Raw genomic sequence first — 13,676 nt, 5'->3', positions numbered from 1 at the left:
TGACCAATTTCCGCATTTTTTATCACGGTTTACATCATCTATTTTTGCGAAAATCGGTAAAAATTAAAAAATTTTAGGTTGTAATGCCGATCGGTATGAAATTTCTCATTGTGACCTTTTATTGCATTATGGCGATCAAAACACTAATTTTTTTTTTGCAAAAAATCTGAATTCAGATTTTTGTCAAAAAATGCTCTTTTCTACCGGTTTTTCGATTGTAGTTTGCCCAAATGAAGGCGTAAAGCTAAAGGACCGACTGTTTCGAGCAGCTTTCTACCCATGCTAACGATCCCTATTACTTTAAGGGAAATTAATTTTTTGACCAATTTCCGGATTTTTTAACAGGGGTCACATCACTTATTTTTGCGAAATTTGTAGAAATTAAAGATTCTTAGGTTTTAATGCCAATCGATAGGAAATTAAACTAAGAGCTCAACGAGGTATGATATTCCTCATTGTGACCTTTTATTGCACTATGGTGGTCGAAACACTGAGTTTTAATGGCAAAAAATCTTTATTTGCTAACTTTATTGCCTTAAGAAATATATGCAAATGTATATATGGCGGGCTTACAAAACCCCTCGCATCGGCTGCATTAATCTCATGCAAAACCCATCTCACCCAGTTGACCCGAATCCTGACGGTTCGCCGGCTGCTAGTGTCACAGTGCGGGACTTAGGAACCTCCGGCTCCGGTCCGGATTCGGATTCCGGCTTCGATTCCGGCTCCGGCTGCTTGCTGCAACTGCTCGATGTCCGGCGACTGGCGCACTCGTAGACGTAGTTGGCCAGAACCACCGCAGGAGGGGCCGCCGGGGTTCCTCCGACCCCCGGATCTACTGTTCCCATTGAATCTGCTGCAATGTCGACTGCAGACCTTGCTGCTGGTTTGCCCACTGCCGTTGCATTTCTGGCCAGTAATGACGCTCGATTGCAGCTGGTCGTGCCGGTGGGAGGCTTCAGCTGCCACATGTGGCCCGTGCCCCGCAGACAGTTGGCCTCGATCGCTATAACTGCTCGGATTGGATGGGGTTGGAGTCGATGGTGAATCGGGGTGTGTTGAGGGTTAATTAGAACACTCAAGACCACTTACCGAAAGAGTGGCCGAGCAGGCAGCAAATAAGAAATTTCCAGTTCATATTTCACCTTGTTGCTCGTCGACTATCTCACTCGGTTTCGTTGATTTATGTACAGATTTTTGGGTCAAGGACTACTTTTACAGACAAACAAATATTATTATATTCGAGTTAATACAGCTGGTTACTTGGGTAAAATATATACAAATATAATATAACTAAAATATTACAAATAATATAATAATAGTATTTGTTTACAAAATAAGGAACCTCTTAAACCCTTTTTCTGTGCATTAAATATATAAAAATATTAAATATATATAGAATAAATTAAATTAATTTTAATAATTTCTTGAAAATCTTTACTTATATTTTTTTTACAAATTTATAAATATTTTTACAAATATAAATTCGGACAATTTTAAATACTTCTTTCGCTGTGTACTGTTTTTGCTAAAAGTTTCTTGGCCAAACTTTCGACACTGGTTCTTGTTGATGTTTTTATCTGCTGGGGCTGCAGATTCTTCTGCTGCAACTGAAATCCATTCAAATTGACGCATTGACAATTGTTTTACCAATTTCATCTCGCTTGTTTTTCGACAGTTGGCCAACAAGTTTGTTCCCTCCGTTACCAGCAACGTTTTGACAACTGCTTAAGCTGTTGTTGGTTGAATTGCCATTGTTTCTGCATTTGTTGCAGCTTAAAGTTTCCGGTGCCCTTTTCTTCCCATCACCAGTTTTTTGTATATTTTTTTGCTGCACTTTTCCCTTCTTTGCATAGCCAGAGAGAGCTAGTTTATCAAAACATTTTCAAGTTGGAGTGCGGCTGCAAAAACAAAAGCACCCAAGACATCATCGATTTTCTTGAGTGGAATGCGCCCCGAGGTTCGAAGGTCGGGTTGTGCGGGGATGTGGCTACAAGGAAAACAACTCAATCTCAATGCATGGCACTTAAGCAGCTGAAGGAGCAGTGGCAGCAGCGGCAGCCACTTGGTTGCAAGGTGCAGAAACTTCCATGACAGCAGAATGCAATTTCTGGAGGGGCGCCAAAAAAGGGCGGCAGACATCGGTGCACCCGGGACATGTCGAAGGGATTATAATCGAATATTAAAGGCATTCAATGGTATACCATTCAGTTGTTTAAAGGAACGTCGGAAGAACAAACACTTCCTATGTGTATTTAAGAATTAATATCTCAGGATGGATATTTGCGAAGTGCATCCGACAGCTAACTATTCATCCATAACCCGTTCTGAAGGCTCACGTTCATATCGCTGCACTGTGTTAATTCATTGAGAAAGAAACTGAATCCAGTAAGTTTGCTCATTATAATTACAGAGACGCAGTGCACTTGGCAGCTGATTTCACTCACATATACCATAGATTCGCATTCAGTATATAATGGGAAGAAATAGATACTACCAAAACGAGGGATGACTAATTAATTAGGAACTTTTTTAAGAGATTTATCATATGGATTCTATAAAACTTTTTCATTATTTTATAAAAGAAATTTATTATTTAAGAGAGGTGACATTAAAAATCATTAAGATGTGTTTTATAAAAATATTCTTAATGTTCCAAATACAATTGGAAATTTTTAAACGACTTAAGAACTGCTTAAATTATATATTTCATTTCAAGGGTAACAAGGACATTACCAGCTAGAGCTAATAAAATAATAATGTTGGAATTGACCATTAAATTGTTTAATTTTGATTTTCATTTATTAAATGTATATTGGAAAAGATTCAAATTTTTAAAACTTATTTCAAATGTAAATGTAGACCACCTTAATACACCCGATTAATGTGATTTCCCGTCTCTAGAGACTTTTTAAACATCCCATAAATATTCTGGAGTGTTCCAAGGGGAATCCCACGAACTTCTCTGGCACACCTCGTGCACAAGCTGGCCCCGGAGCCATGGCACCTCCGAGGACCTTATCCCGGCCAAAGAGGCGGCTCACGGATGCGGGCCAGGCAAACGCTTGGCACGTGCATTTCATTTGATAAATGTTGTCGTTGTCGCCGTCGCCTTTGCCTGATTATGCAGCGCAGCCAGCTATGTGTTTTCCCGCTTTCCACTTTCCCGGTTGCCTCCTGGTCGCCTGCATCCGCCGTGGATGCCAAAAACTTGCCTCGACTTCCGTTATGCCGCCACGGGATGGGTATATCTTTTTATTGCACACGCGCGCTTGAATATAAACCGCAAAAAGGTGAGGAGCTCCGCTCGGCCTGGGTTTTTGTATGCGGCATCAGGTTTCGCCTGTGTGTAAAATTTACACTGACATGAGCTAACTAGTCCTGTATTTATGCCGGTGTGAGTGCGAGTATCTGTGTGTGTTTTACCGGGGGTCTGGGGCACGCTGTACGGTATCTGTGTATCTTTGGATGCGGCACGTTGCCGTTGTAACTTGCAACTTAAATGCGCACGTGATGCGCTGCCTGCTCTTGCTTTATTGCGTGAGCTGCTCGAAAATTAACAAAGTTTTTTGCCCAGGTTCCTCACTTTTTCTTCTTGTCATTTCCATTGCAGACACTGAAAAAAAAATGGGAAATAAAAAAGTATATAGTGTTTTTAAACATTTTTGAACTAAGTAATAAACGTTATAATTAATGAAATTAATTACTTAAAATTATTAGGCAGGTTTGTAAACCTGTTTTTCAGACTGTAGAACCCTTTATAAAACTAAGAGGTAAATTACTAAAAACATTTACTTGTATTTAAAATTAGACAAGATAACTTTTCAAAGTTGTTTAACCTTTACTTAAGATTTGGTGTTTCTTTTGTAATTTTTATAAATATTTAAAGAAATTATTTATAGAAAATTAAAATATATTTTACAAACATGTACAAACAGTGCATCTCACAATATGAATGAAGATGGCAGCGCGACAAGTGCGAATGAGCACGACCTGGCATAATATCACGCATACGACACGTTGTCGCAGCGAATTTTTGATAGCTACTGCAATCAGCTAAGTGAACGACGGCAATCAGCCCAGCGGCATAACAACAGCGAGGAAAATGATTAAACGGAAGCGGCAGCTGGCAGGCAGCATCTTTGAGTTTTCCAACTTTCGGATGACATTTTCGCCGAAGCCAGAAGTCGCTGCATTCGAATTATAATCAGGTTGGATGGGGAAAATCCGGAAAAAGGAAGGCTGGGAAAACCGAGGCAAAAACTTGCGCTCGCGAACAGAAATTGAAAGTCAACACACACACAGGGGGAATATCGAAATCGAATCACAGCATCGTCAAATGCATTTAGAGCTATTTGCATTGCTTGGCATTCCTTGTGCTCGCTGAGTCCTGCTCCTTGATTCCATCGATTCAGATTCGGATTCAGCGGCATACTCAGATTCTGATTCAGATTCACATTCAGATTCAAATGCAAAGGCTGTGCGCCTCGGCATGTGTCTCTGGATATTTTTCCTCTTGCCATCGGCTTTTTTGCTGCAACGCTGCATTGCAAATTGATTTTCATCGCCTTGGGGCATGCATTCGACTCGTTGACAGATATTCAGCTTGCATTTCATAGTTTGTTAGTCTCGGCCCGAAAATGTCAAAAAATGTAAGAAAACTTTGTAATGGAAAATGAATTTTCTGTACATTTTTTAATTACCATATCTGACAGCATTTTATCTGGAATTGACTTTGTAAAAGAATGTCAGCTTAAAATAGCCCCTGAGCTCGAAGATAAATAAATAGTTTGTATGATTTTATTGAAATAAAAGTTTTTTTATTAAAAATTAAAAAAATACCTACGAAATTTGTTGACAATTTAACAATTTGACAATTTAATTCAAAAGGTTTCAGGGTTATGATAATATTTATTTTATTTCCACAGATAAATATGACAGTGACCTTATTTCAGTACGAATACATTAGTCTTACAGATTAACATTTTTGAAAAGTCCAACAGACAAATGAATATAATTTGAATGCAGCCATTATTCCCTTAAGTACAAATTTATATAGTTTACGCTACCCAATAATTATAATAATGTTCGCCACATACACATTTAAAATATTTTCGTTACTGCTCCATTTTACATACATTTTGTAAAATTTATCGAGGCAAAATCCGCGTTACAGAATTTTATAATGCACAGATCAAGCTCTTCTTTTGTTAATCAACGAAATGGCATCCATTTTAAGCTCAACCCATTTAATGAGCGAAAATAAACAAAATTAAGTGCCAGAGTAGGATTTCGACCTGCATTATTAATGAAGATAATAAAAAGCGTAATGTGTTTGCAACTGATTATCGAAACACACATTGAAAATGGCGAAATTGTAATTCGAAGCAGAATTCATTGTTTTTTTTTTCATTGTGTTAATTATTGACAATAATTATGCATTAATGCGCAACAAATGTATAAATAATTGGTCGGACAATTGTTCGTGCATTGAATATTGCGCATACGACATGTGTGGCAGCCATATGTTTCGATATCCACGCAATTTCAACATGTTTGCGTAACTAAATTGTTGAACATCCATTTGATCTATGTTCGAAGTTTGTTTTAATTTCAGTCTTTTGTTTCACAAAACCCGGCAAAGTTAACTATGAAAAACTGCGCTCAAATTGAGCTAGTAGCCACGTGTACCTGGCCAAAAAGCAACCAGAAACTTGTTCTTTCTTCTGCTTTTAATTGAACATTTTTAATTTATGCACAATAAAAACTGATTTACCGCTGGCTACCCGTTCAGCTAGAAAAAGTTTAACTTTAACTTTTTATGACTGACCCAAACAGAAAAAATATTGGCGAGGGGCAGAATAAAAAAAATGATGAGCCATAAAAGCGTCCAAGGTGTGTGGGTTTGTGTGTGTCTATGAAAGCTAAACTAAAGTTTTGGTAGAGCAACTTTTGGTTTTTAGTGCCGGCAGCTTGGTCCATTTTACAGCATTTAAGTGGCCATGAATTTCCCGGCCAGTGAGCATCCGCTGCCAGCAAACCGGAGCACGTGGCTCCATAAAGACAACAGGGATTCAGGACCGAACCCATCCAGAGTTTCTATCCCAAAATTGAAGCCACCTGCTGGCCTCTGCAGGTAGGCGCCTTTGTTTTAGTTGCGGTCATTTCCCCGGTTTCCCAGGATCTCAATTGGTTTTGGTTTTAGTTTCAGTTTCGACATGGCAGCCAGAACACGTTTGCCCCGAAATTGTTTTAAGTTAGCGCGAAAACGTGCCGGCAATGAATTGATCAAAGCGAAATACTCCGTCTAAAAGCAAAAAATCATGTTTTGATTTGGAAGAGGAGGAAGTCGTTTTATTTCGCAGGAAAAAGTGTCAAATTATTGTTTTAAATTGATTTTGATTGGCAGTGGTATTGAAAAAAACTAATAAAAGAGTGAAAACTGAATCTAACCATTTTTTAAGTAACAGTTAGTTTTTGAATAGGATAAATCACAATTCATGTTCGATTCGGAACCGGAATCGAAACACAAAACTGACCTGCTAAACTCCATAACTTGAGTTATTGGATCCCGATACCCCTTTGAGTTTCTGGGGCAATTATCTATTAATTAAAACATACATTTTTCTTTTATTCGATGGCCAAAATAGTAACCCATTTTCATGTTTGGTTTTTCCGTATTTCCCATGGATTTCTCTATCGGACCCAAAAACTCAATTTCTGGACTTCATAACTTGAGTTATTTAATCCCGATTTAGAGATGGGATGCCTCGATAAGTTTGTGGTGAGATTCTCTAACATTCTAATCAAATTTAACCCATTTTCATGTTCCATTTGTCCGTATTTTCAATGAATCGGAATCCGAACGGAAAAACTAATATTTGAGTTTGAATGTCTCCGATCAGAATTCAAAACAGTTTCTAAAGCGCGATCAAAGTCGCGGGGGTAAGGCCAGTATATATATTATATTTAAATATAACTTCACACATTTAAAATTAGATTTTACTTTTGCTTTTAATATCCATATCAAATTCAATTTTACACCTGTAAATGCAAAAAGTGCTGCATGATTTTTTCACTTTCTTTTCACTTCACAAAAAATTAATTTAAACTCATTCGTTGATCCCTACTTTGCCAAGATGAATCTGTATTTGGTTTTCATCCTTGCTGGACTTCTGGGTATTAGTTCCCATCCATCTATTCCATATATTTATGTGTGTGATCCCCCGAATCCTGCTTGTCTCCAGTATAGGCCGTTTAATTACACATCCAATGCTGGTGAATAAAATTGTAAACCAAAATGTAATAAAGAGGAAATATAATCAATACATATGTTACATCTAATAACAAATGTTCTAATTTTGCATTCGTTCCACAAATATTAATTAATTGGAAAAAATAGAAGACTTGATTCGGTTGCTACAAGGCGTACTGTTTTAAGTTTCGCAGAATATCCATATTCTAGCTTGTGTTAAACCTCAAATTAATGTTTCTATTGAAATAGTAATAATTGGGTGTCCCTTAGGAATCATCTCAAGGATATATTTCCTTATAGTTCACTGGGTAACCATAAATACGTTGCATCCGTCATAGCCACCATATTTTTAGGCAATCCAGGGTATACAAAATGTAGCACAACGTTTTATCACCCCTTCGGAGGTGGGAGGTTGTGGCACTTTGCATTGCACTGTAGGGGTGACAACTGCAATGAAATGACGAAGATGTATAGCTACAATGATGGGGGAAATTCTGAAAAGAAAGTGCGAGGGAATAGCAGGTGGACTCGTTGGATATCCCCTGTTCTTCCAGCAGTGACAACAAGTCGGGAAGAAGCCTGAGCGACAGCCACAAACAGAAACAGACGACACTCACCCCGGTCTAGATGGAGATCCTTCGCTGTGTGATGTCCTGGCCATCTGCATCCAGCTTGTTTGGGATTTTCGCATTTGCCACATGCAGTTTGCACACAGTGCAACGTCTGACATTGATGCGACGTGAACACATTAGACTAATGAAATTTTTTCATGTTTCCAGCTGCCAGCGAAAAGGGGTTCCGGGTTTTCTTCTGCCCAGTTAAATTTTAGCACTCAAATGGTATAGCCTGCTATTCTCACATCCCATAAAGGTTTTACACAGTGGCTGGCACAATTTCTCGATTGCCCTGGCCACCAAATTGGCCCACAATTCACTGTTTTAATTATATTGGCCTCTATCTTCAGGAACGGAAGGCTCATTAAAATGTGCTGCCTACTTTCAGGTGGCCCACGAAAGACATTCAAGTTTAATTGCGGCAATAAATATTTGGCTTGCCCTTCACAAAGAGTATTTCAGCTCTGTGAAATCTAAGGTTTTACTATAAATACATTTTTTAAATTTTGTATTTCTTCAGATAAAATTTTAAATTTTATTTTGATATATTATAACATAACTTATTTTAAAATTCTTTAGAGTATTTTAAATTCGTGTATACCCCATGTAATCTTCGATTCCACTTCGGCTCAAGTTTGTCCACGTGCCGACAGCTTGTAAGCTCACCTGGCCACCTTTTCGGCCTCTTGCAAAAAGTAATTGTGTTTTGTTTTATTTTTTTAATGGCTGTGTAATTAAAATACAGAGGGGCCAAGTGCCAGAATTGTTGAAAAGGTGAGACCCCTAAAGGAAGCTGGATTCTAAGTGTTTAAAACGAAGCCACTGCAGCAACGGCTACAGAATATCAAAGACAATTTTAAGCTTCAAGTGCCAAAACAGGACGAGGGCTTTGATTGACTAAATGTCGCATTGCTTGACTGACAAACTGGCTGACTCGGTGACTTTCAAGCAGACTGATGAACTGCAGTTGGGCTGGGAGTTGTCTGCTTTTCAGGCTTGAAATTCGTAGAGACTCAAACTTCAAAACAAGCTAAAATGGTTTTTCTTTCCATCCTGGAAACACACTAAGAAAAAAAATGGTGACAAAATGTATTTTATATTTAATAAAAAAATGTTTAATTATTCTATATTTTACCTTTCCTTCAAGTATAAATGTGTACTTCAACTAATTTTAATATATTTTTTATTTTAAGTATATGCTTATAATTAACGCGCTGGAAACTAGACAAGGAGTATTAGATACTTTATTATAGACCCATGTCTAATAATGTGTTACTTAATTTGGTTCTGTCCTCACAAAAATCCATGTTTTCCGCAAAGTGCAATATCCATTGTCATTGGCTGAGGAAGCTCCAGAGCTGGGCTCGAGGCAATTTGGAGAAGTGGAACATCCCTACCTAATGATACCACGCCATGATGAGGCTGCTGCCTCCTCCAGTCATTGCCATAAATCAACTCAAGTGCCTACGCCCCAGCTGATTTATTTTGCCCTGGCAACTCGTCAGTTTGTTCCGGGCTTCTTGGGGTTCAGGTTCAGCTTCAGGGGTTGGGGCATTTGCCTAAAATATTTAACCGGCACTTGTGCACAACAATTCCAAGTTCCTTGGTTGTATCTGCCTTTCCTTTCCCATTCCCTACTCGTCTTCATTTTTATTTTGTTCTTTTATTAAATTCTCAAGTGGCATTCGAAAGTCGAATTTTGTGTGGCCTTTTTGGCTGTTTTCCTTTTGCTATTTTCAAGTCGGCAGCAGCAATAAGAGGAAAATTTCATTGTCAATTTCCGTATAATGCACAATAATAATACAAGAACAGGAGCGGGGAAAAGAAACAACAACCATTTGCGGCTAGTGATTACCTTAGACATTTTGCGGCTCGCAAATTGCGCAGTTCCCACTGCCGCATCGCCCAAGGGGATGCGACCTCCAACCTCCGACCCCTGACCCTTGAGTAGCATCCCACAGCTTCCCTAAACTCTGATTGTTGTTACTGCCGCATTTAGTTGTTTTTTCTTATTTATTTTTTTGGGCCAAAACCAGAGCCGACGTTCCCCCAAAGAGATCTACATCAGCGCGAGAAGAGCGAATTTAATTTTTAATTTCGTTGCGCATCATAAAAAAATGGGTCGAAACAACAGCGATAACTAGAGATGTGGTTTGAAGTCGACTGCAAAATTTATACAAAAATATGGGATGGTAAAGAAAACTTGGTAAGTCGTTTGAGTAAATTACTAGAGTATAGGAAAGAAAATTTATAAATTACATTTATAAAATCATTTATTTCCTTTGGCTTTAATTTAATAAATATTTAATCGTATCCTTTAGATCATAGACTGTTATTAGAATGTTATCTGAAACCAAAGCAAAGTCCATGGCAAAACTTAAGTCTTTTAGGAGTGTGTATATGGAAAATCAAGAGCAATCATCTACTCCGCATTGTTAGTTTCAGCCCATCGGTCAAAATTGTTAGCACTACTGCCGATAATTACTGGTTTACAATATCTGCACAACAAGAGCTACAACCTTCAACCGAAAACCTGTAAAACACACAAAATCAGCAGAGGGCAAGCTGGAAATTATTCACCAACAAACTCGATATGGCGAACAGGGCGAATGAGTAATGCAATATTGTAACTGGCACCTGGTCGAACTTTGTTCTCTCTAGTTAATGCAATTAGATGCAAAATTACAGGCTGTGTGTGTGTGGATGCGGGGGATGCAAATGAAACAATGAAAATGAGGGTAAAAAGGTTCAACAATAACATGGCAGGCAAACTAATTAAAAAAATAAACTTTTTTCCCTCCAGTTTTTGACAGCCTTCTCATTTCGGAGCCGCTTCATTTTTGGGCTAAATAAATACACACAGCGAAATGGATACCACAGGGCCGAAAACCAAAACCCGTAAACAGAGAACACAGCACCCGGAACGCACACACACACACACAAACCGGAAACGGAAACTCACAGAAGCCATTTTGTGGTCTCGTGCCACGCGTTGTGCTAATGAGATTTTGATAGAAGTTTGAGGCAGCAGTCCCGAAAACTGTTGACAGTTGCCTAATTAAAAGTCAATTCCTTTGTCTGCTGCCAGAAAGGCGAAACAACAACAAAAAATGGGAGTGTGAAATTTGCGAAAAATTGTAACTTCTTCTGCAGATGCAAATTTTTTGGGTGAATCCATAGCGTTGGATTTAATTTTGAATGCCCGATGGGCAGGCCAAAAGTGGAGTGCCAGTGGGGAAGCGGTTGTGATAGCGACAGTAAAGGGCATAATTTATAAGCAGCGAGTCATGGTGAGTCAATGTTGTTGTCATGTTGCATGCAAATGAGCTGAACGAAAGCCAGGGGACCAGGGAAAAATCGTGCAAGAAAAGCTCACAGGATCTCGTGACTCAGCTCCTGTTGCAGATTGAATGTTTGCCAGATATGCAAGAGCTCCCAGCAGTAAACAGGGAATGCAACTTTAAGTCAATTTGTACCTCCATAAACAACTTGGCTCCCCGGCCAAAGAATTTTTCTTATCTTTCTGGTTCCCCCGCCACGGGTATTTTAAAAAAGTACTCCTAAACCCTTGGTATAAACCCAGCTTTCTCTCCCTAACTATCTATTTATAATACTAAACAATTTTTAGATTTAGAATTTTGTTAAATTATCATAATATTAAACTCAGACTTTTTTTTATTCATTGCTACCTTTAATACAGCTATCGATTAGATATCTAAATTTATAACTATAAAATAATATAATTTTATTAAATTTTAATAATGTTTTTCACTATATTTATGGGCTTTTCAAAAAGTGTGTCGATAATTGGTTCCCTTACTACCGTGTTAGCTCTGAGGTGCTTTTGTTTGATGACTTATATTTTACTTATTTTTGGCTTCACTGTCTTGAATGCAACAACCACTTGGTGAAATAACATAAATTTCCGCTTCCTTCCCACAAACACTTTACTTATTATGTGTTTTTCTTTGCGCTTAGCCCCACTGAAAGGCAGACTTGGCAAGAAGGGCCGAAGAAAATGTAGAGAAAATCGCATGGCAAGGAAAACCGAGCAGCTGACTGACATAGTTTTCCACCACGGGCTCATGCCGCTTTTCCTTTTTTCCTTCGTCCTTGCCGCTTTGCTCGTTGCCTTGGGGCCTCGGGAAGCATTGAAATAAATCTGAGCAAGTTCCTTAGTGCAAAGTTTTCTTCTTTTGGCCGGTGAAAATGGCGCTGATGGGATGAGGAACGAGGAATTCGGAATGTAGAATGTGGATTGTGGACTGTGCGTCGTCTGCTTCTGTGTCTCGCCGGAGGCCAGCCAAAAGTGTTATTTACCTTTTCCCTTTGTTGGCCAAATGCCTTGGGAAACTATGCAAAGTTCACTTGCAGTCCTCCACCAGCACTTTGCTTAATGTTTGTGCTGCATAATTAAACAATTGTCAGGCGAATTGTTGCAACTCCCCCTGTATGCACTGCCGGCTGTCGGGCAAACAAAAGGTTCATTTGGCACAATGACAGAGGTGATCAGCGAAATGGGTCTGTGGGCCCCGGGCTGAAAAAAATAAAAGAGGGCGCACCTTTAACTAAATGGCTGCTCGAAAAATTGCAATTTAGCCAACTCAAATGGTACTGCTGACACACATTCTCCCGCCGGCGGCATCCCAGGCCCAAGATGTTGGCAAACATTTTAAAAGCAACTAAAAATAGCAAATGGCCAAAATGAGGCTAATTAAGTTGGGCTAAACAATTTGCCAACGACTGAGGAAGGCGCTCCTAGGCACCTCGCTACTCAAATTGCAGTTGGCCAACTCCTTCTAGTTGCCAATTTGATTAACCGTTAATTAATTTCATTATTAGACAAGGCGAAGCATCGGGAATCAGCCGATGGGCGGGGGCATACCAATTAGTTCGCCAAACTTTCCGACAGCTGCGAACGGAAATTGTCAGAAATTCTGTTAGAAGCGTACAGGCACTGAGAGAAAACTAATTTACGATCTAAAAAATTCCAAGTGTTGTCCATAAATTAAGCAACACAATAAAAATAGATTTAATTATAATGACAACCTTTATTATATTTTTTTAGAGACAGATATTAAAACTATTTTTAAAAAAACTAAAACTTTTTAAAATTTCATTTTTGAATAACATAATGCTAAACTAATTTAAATAAATTATACACTTGTCGGAAACTTTCTTTAAATTTTTTAACAATATACCTTTACAAATTTTCCATCTGCCTATAACTTAAGTAATTTTTCCTGTGCGTAATACCGGAAAGTAAGCGATACTGCTGCCGATTTAATGCCCAAACTCATTGCATAATTCATTTGCTCAATAATTGCCAAATGAGCTTCGCTCTTGAAATTTGCATTTATTTGCTTATGAATTCAACAACAATGATTGCCATAAATTTTTAAAGCTTTTTGCCCACAACCCTAATGTCTGCGGTTTCCTACCCAAAATCGAAGTCGATAGACAAAAAAAACCGGACTACAAATTGCACAGTCAGAGAATCGAAAACGAGGTAGAAAAAAGTAATCCCCAGAGCATACAAATTGCAGGGCAAATAAAAAGAATTCACTATAACGTTGAGGGAAAAAACAAAATTGTGCTTAAAATTCACAAATAAGAGCCACGTAACATGCAAGTCGGAAAAGCCGGGTGGCAGGAGTGGTGGGTTAGTTAGGATCCAGGAAATGTCCGTTCCCCCGGACAGGCAAATATGCAAAAACTGTGAATTTGTATTTCAATTTCTGCAAGCGCACAACTTGCGGAGCGGGCAGCCACAAAAATGGTAGCCAAGTGGATGTGGCGATGGCGAG

General features: G+C 38.7%; 1 protein-coding gene across 1 annotated transcript; it reads right to left on the bottom strand.

Moving 5' to 3' along the window:
* Nucleotides 1-536: 536 nt before the first annotated feature.
* On the bottom strand, nt 537-1,219 carry LOC119562990. Its single transcript, XM_037876169.1, has 2 exons — nt 1,093-1,219; nt 537-1,012 (listed from the first exon to the last, which is right to left on the bottom strand). Exons 1-2 carry the CDS (start codon nt 1,136-1,138, stop codon nt 618-620), a joined length of 441 nt encoding a protein of 146 aa, XP_037732097.1. The 5' UTR covers nt 1,139-1,219; the 3' UTR covers nt 537-617.
* Nucleotides 1,220-13,676: the final 12,457 nt, after the last annotated feature.

The sequence above is a fragment of the Drosophila subpulchrella genome, chromosome 3R (genome assembly GCF_014743375.2).
Source record: "Drosophila subpulchrella strain 33 F10 #4 breed RU33 chromosome 3R, RU_Dsub_v1.1 Primary Assembly, whole genome shotgun sequence".
In the NCBI taxonomy this organism is placed as follows: Eukaryota; Metazoa; Arthropoda; class Insecta; order Diptera; family Drosophilidae; genus Drosophila; species Drosophila subpulchrella.
The sequence above is the reverse complement of the archived record's forward strand: the minus strand, read 5'-3'. Positions and strand labels throughout refer to the sequence as shown.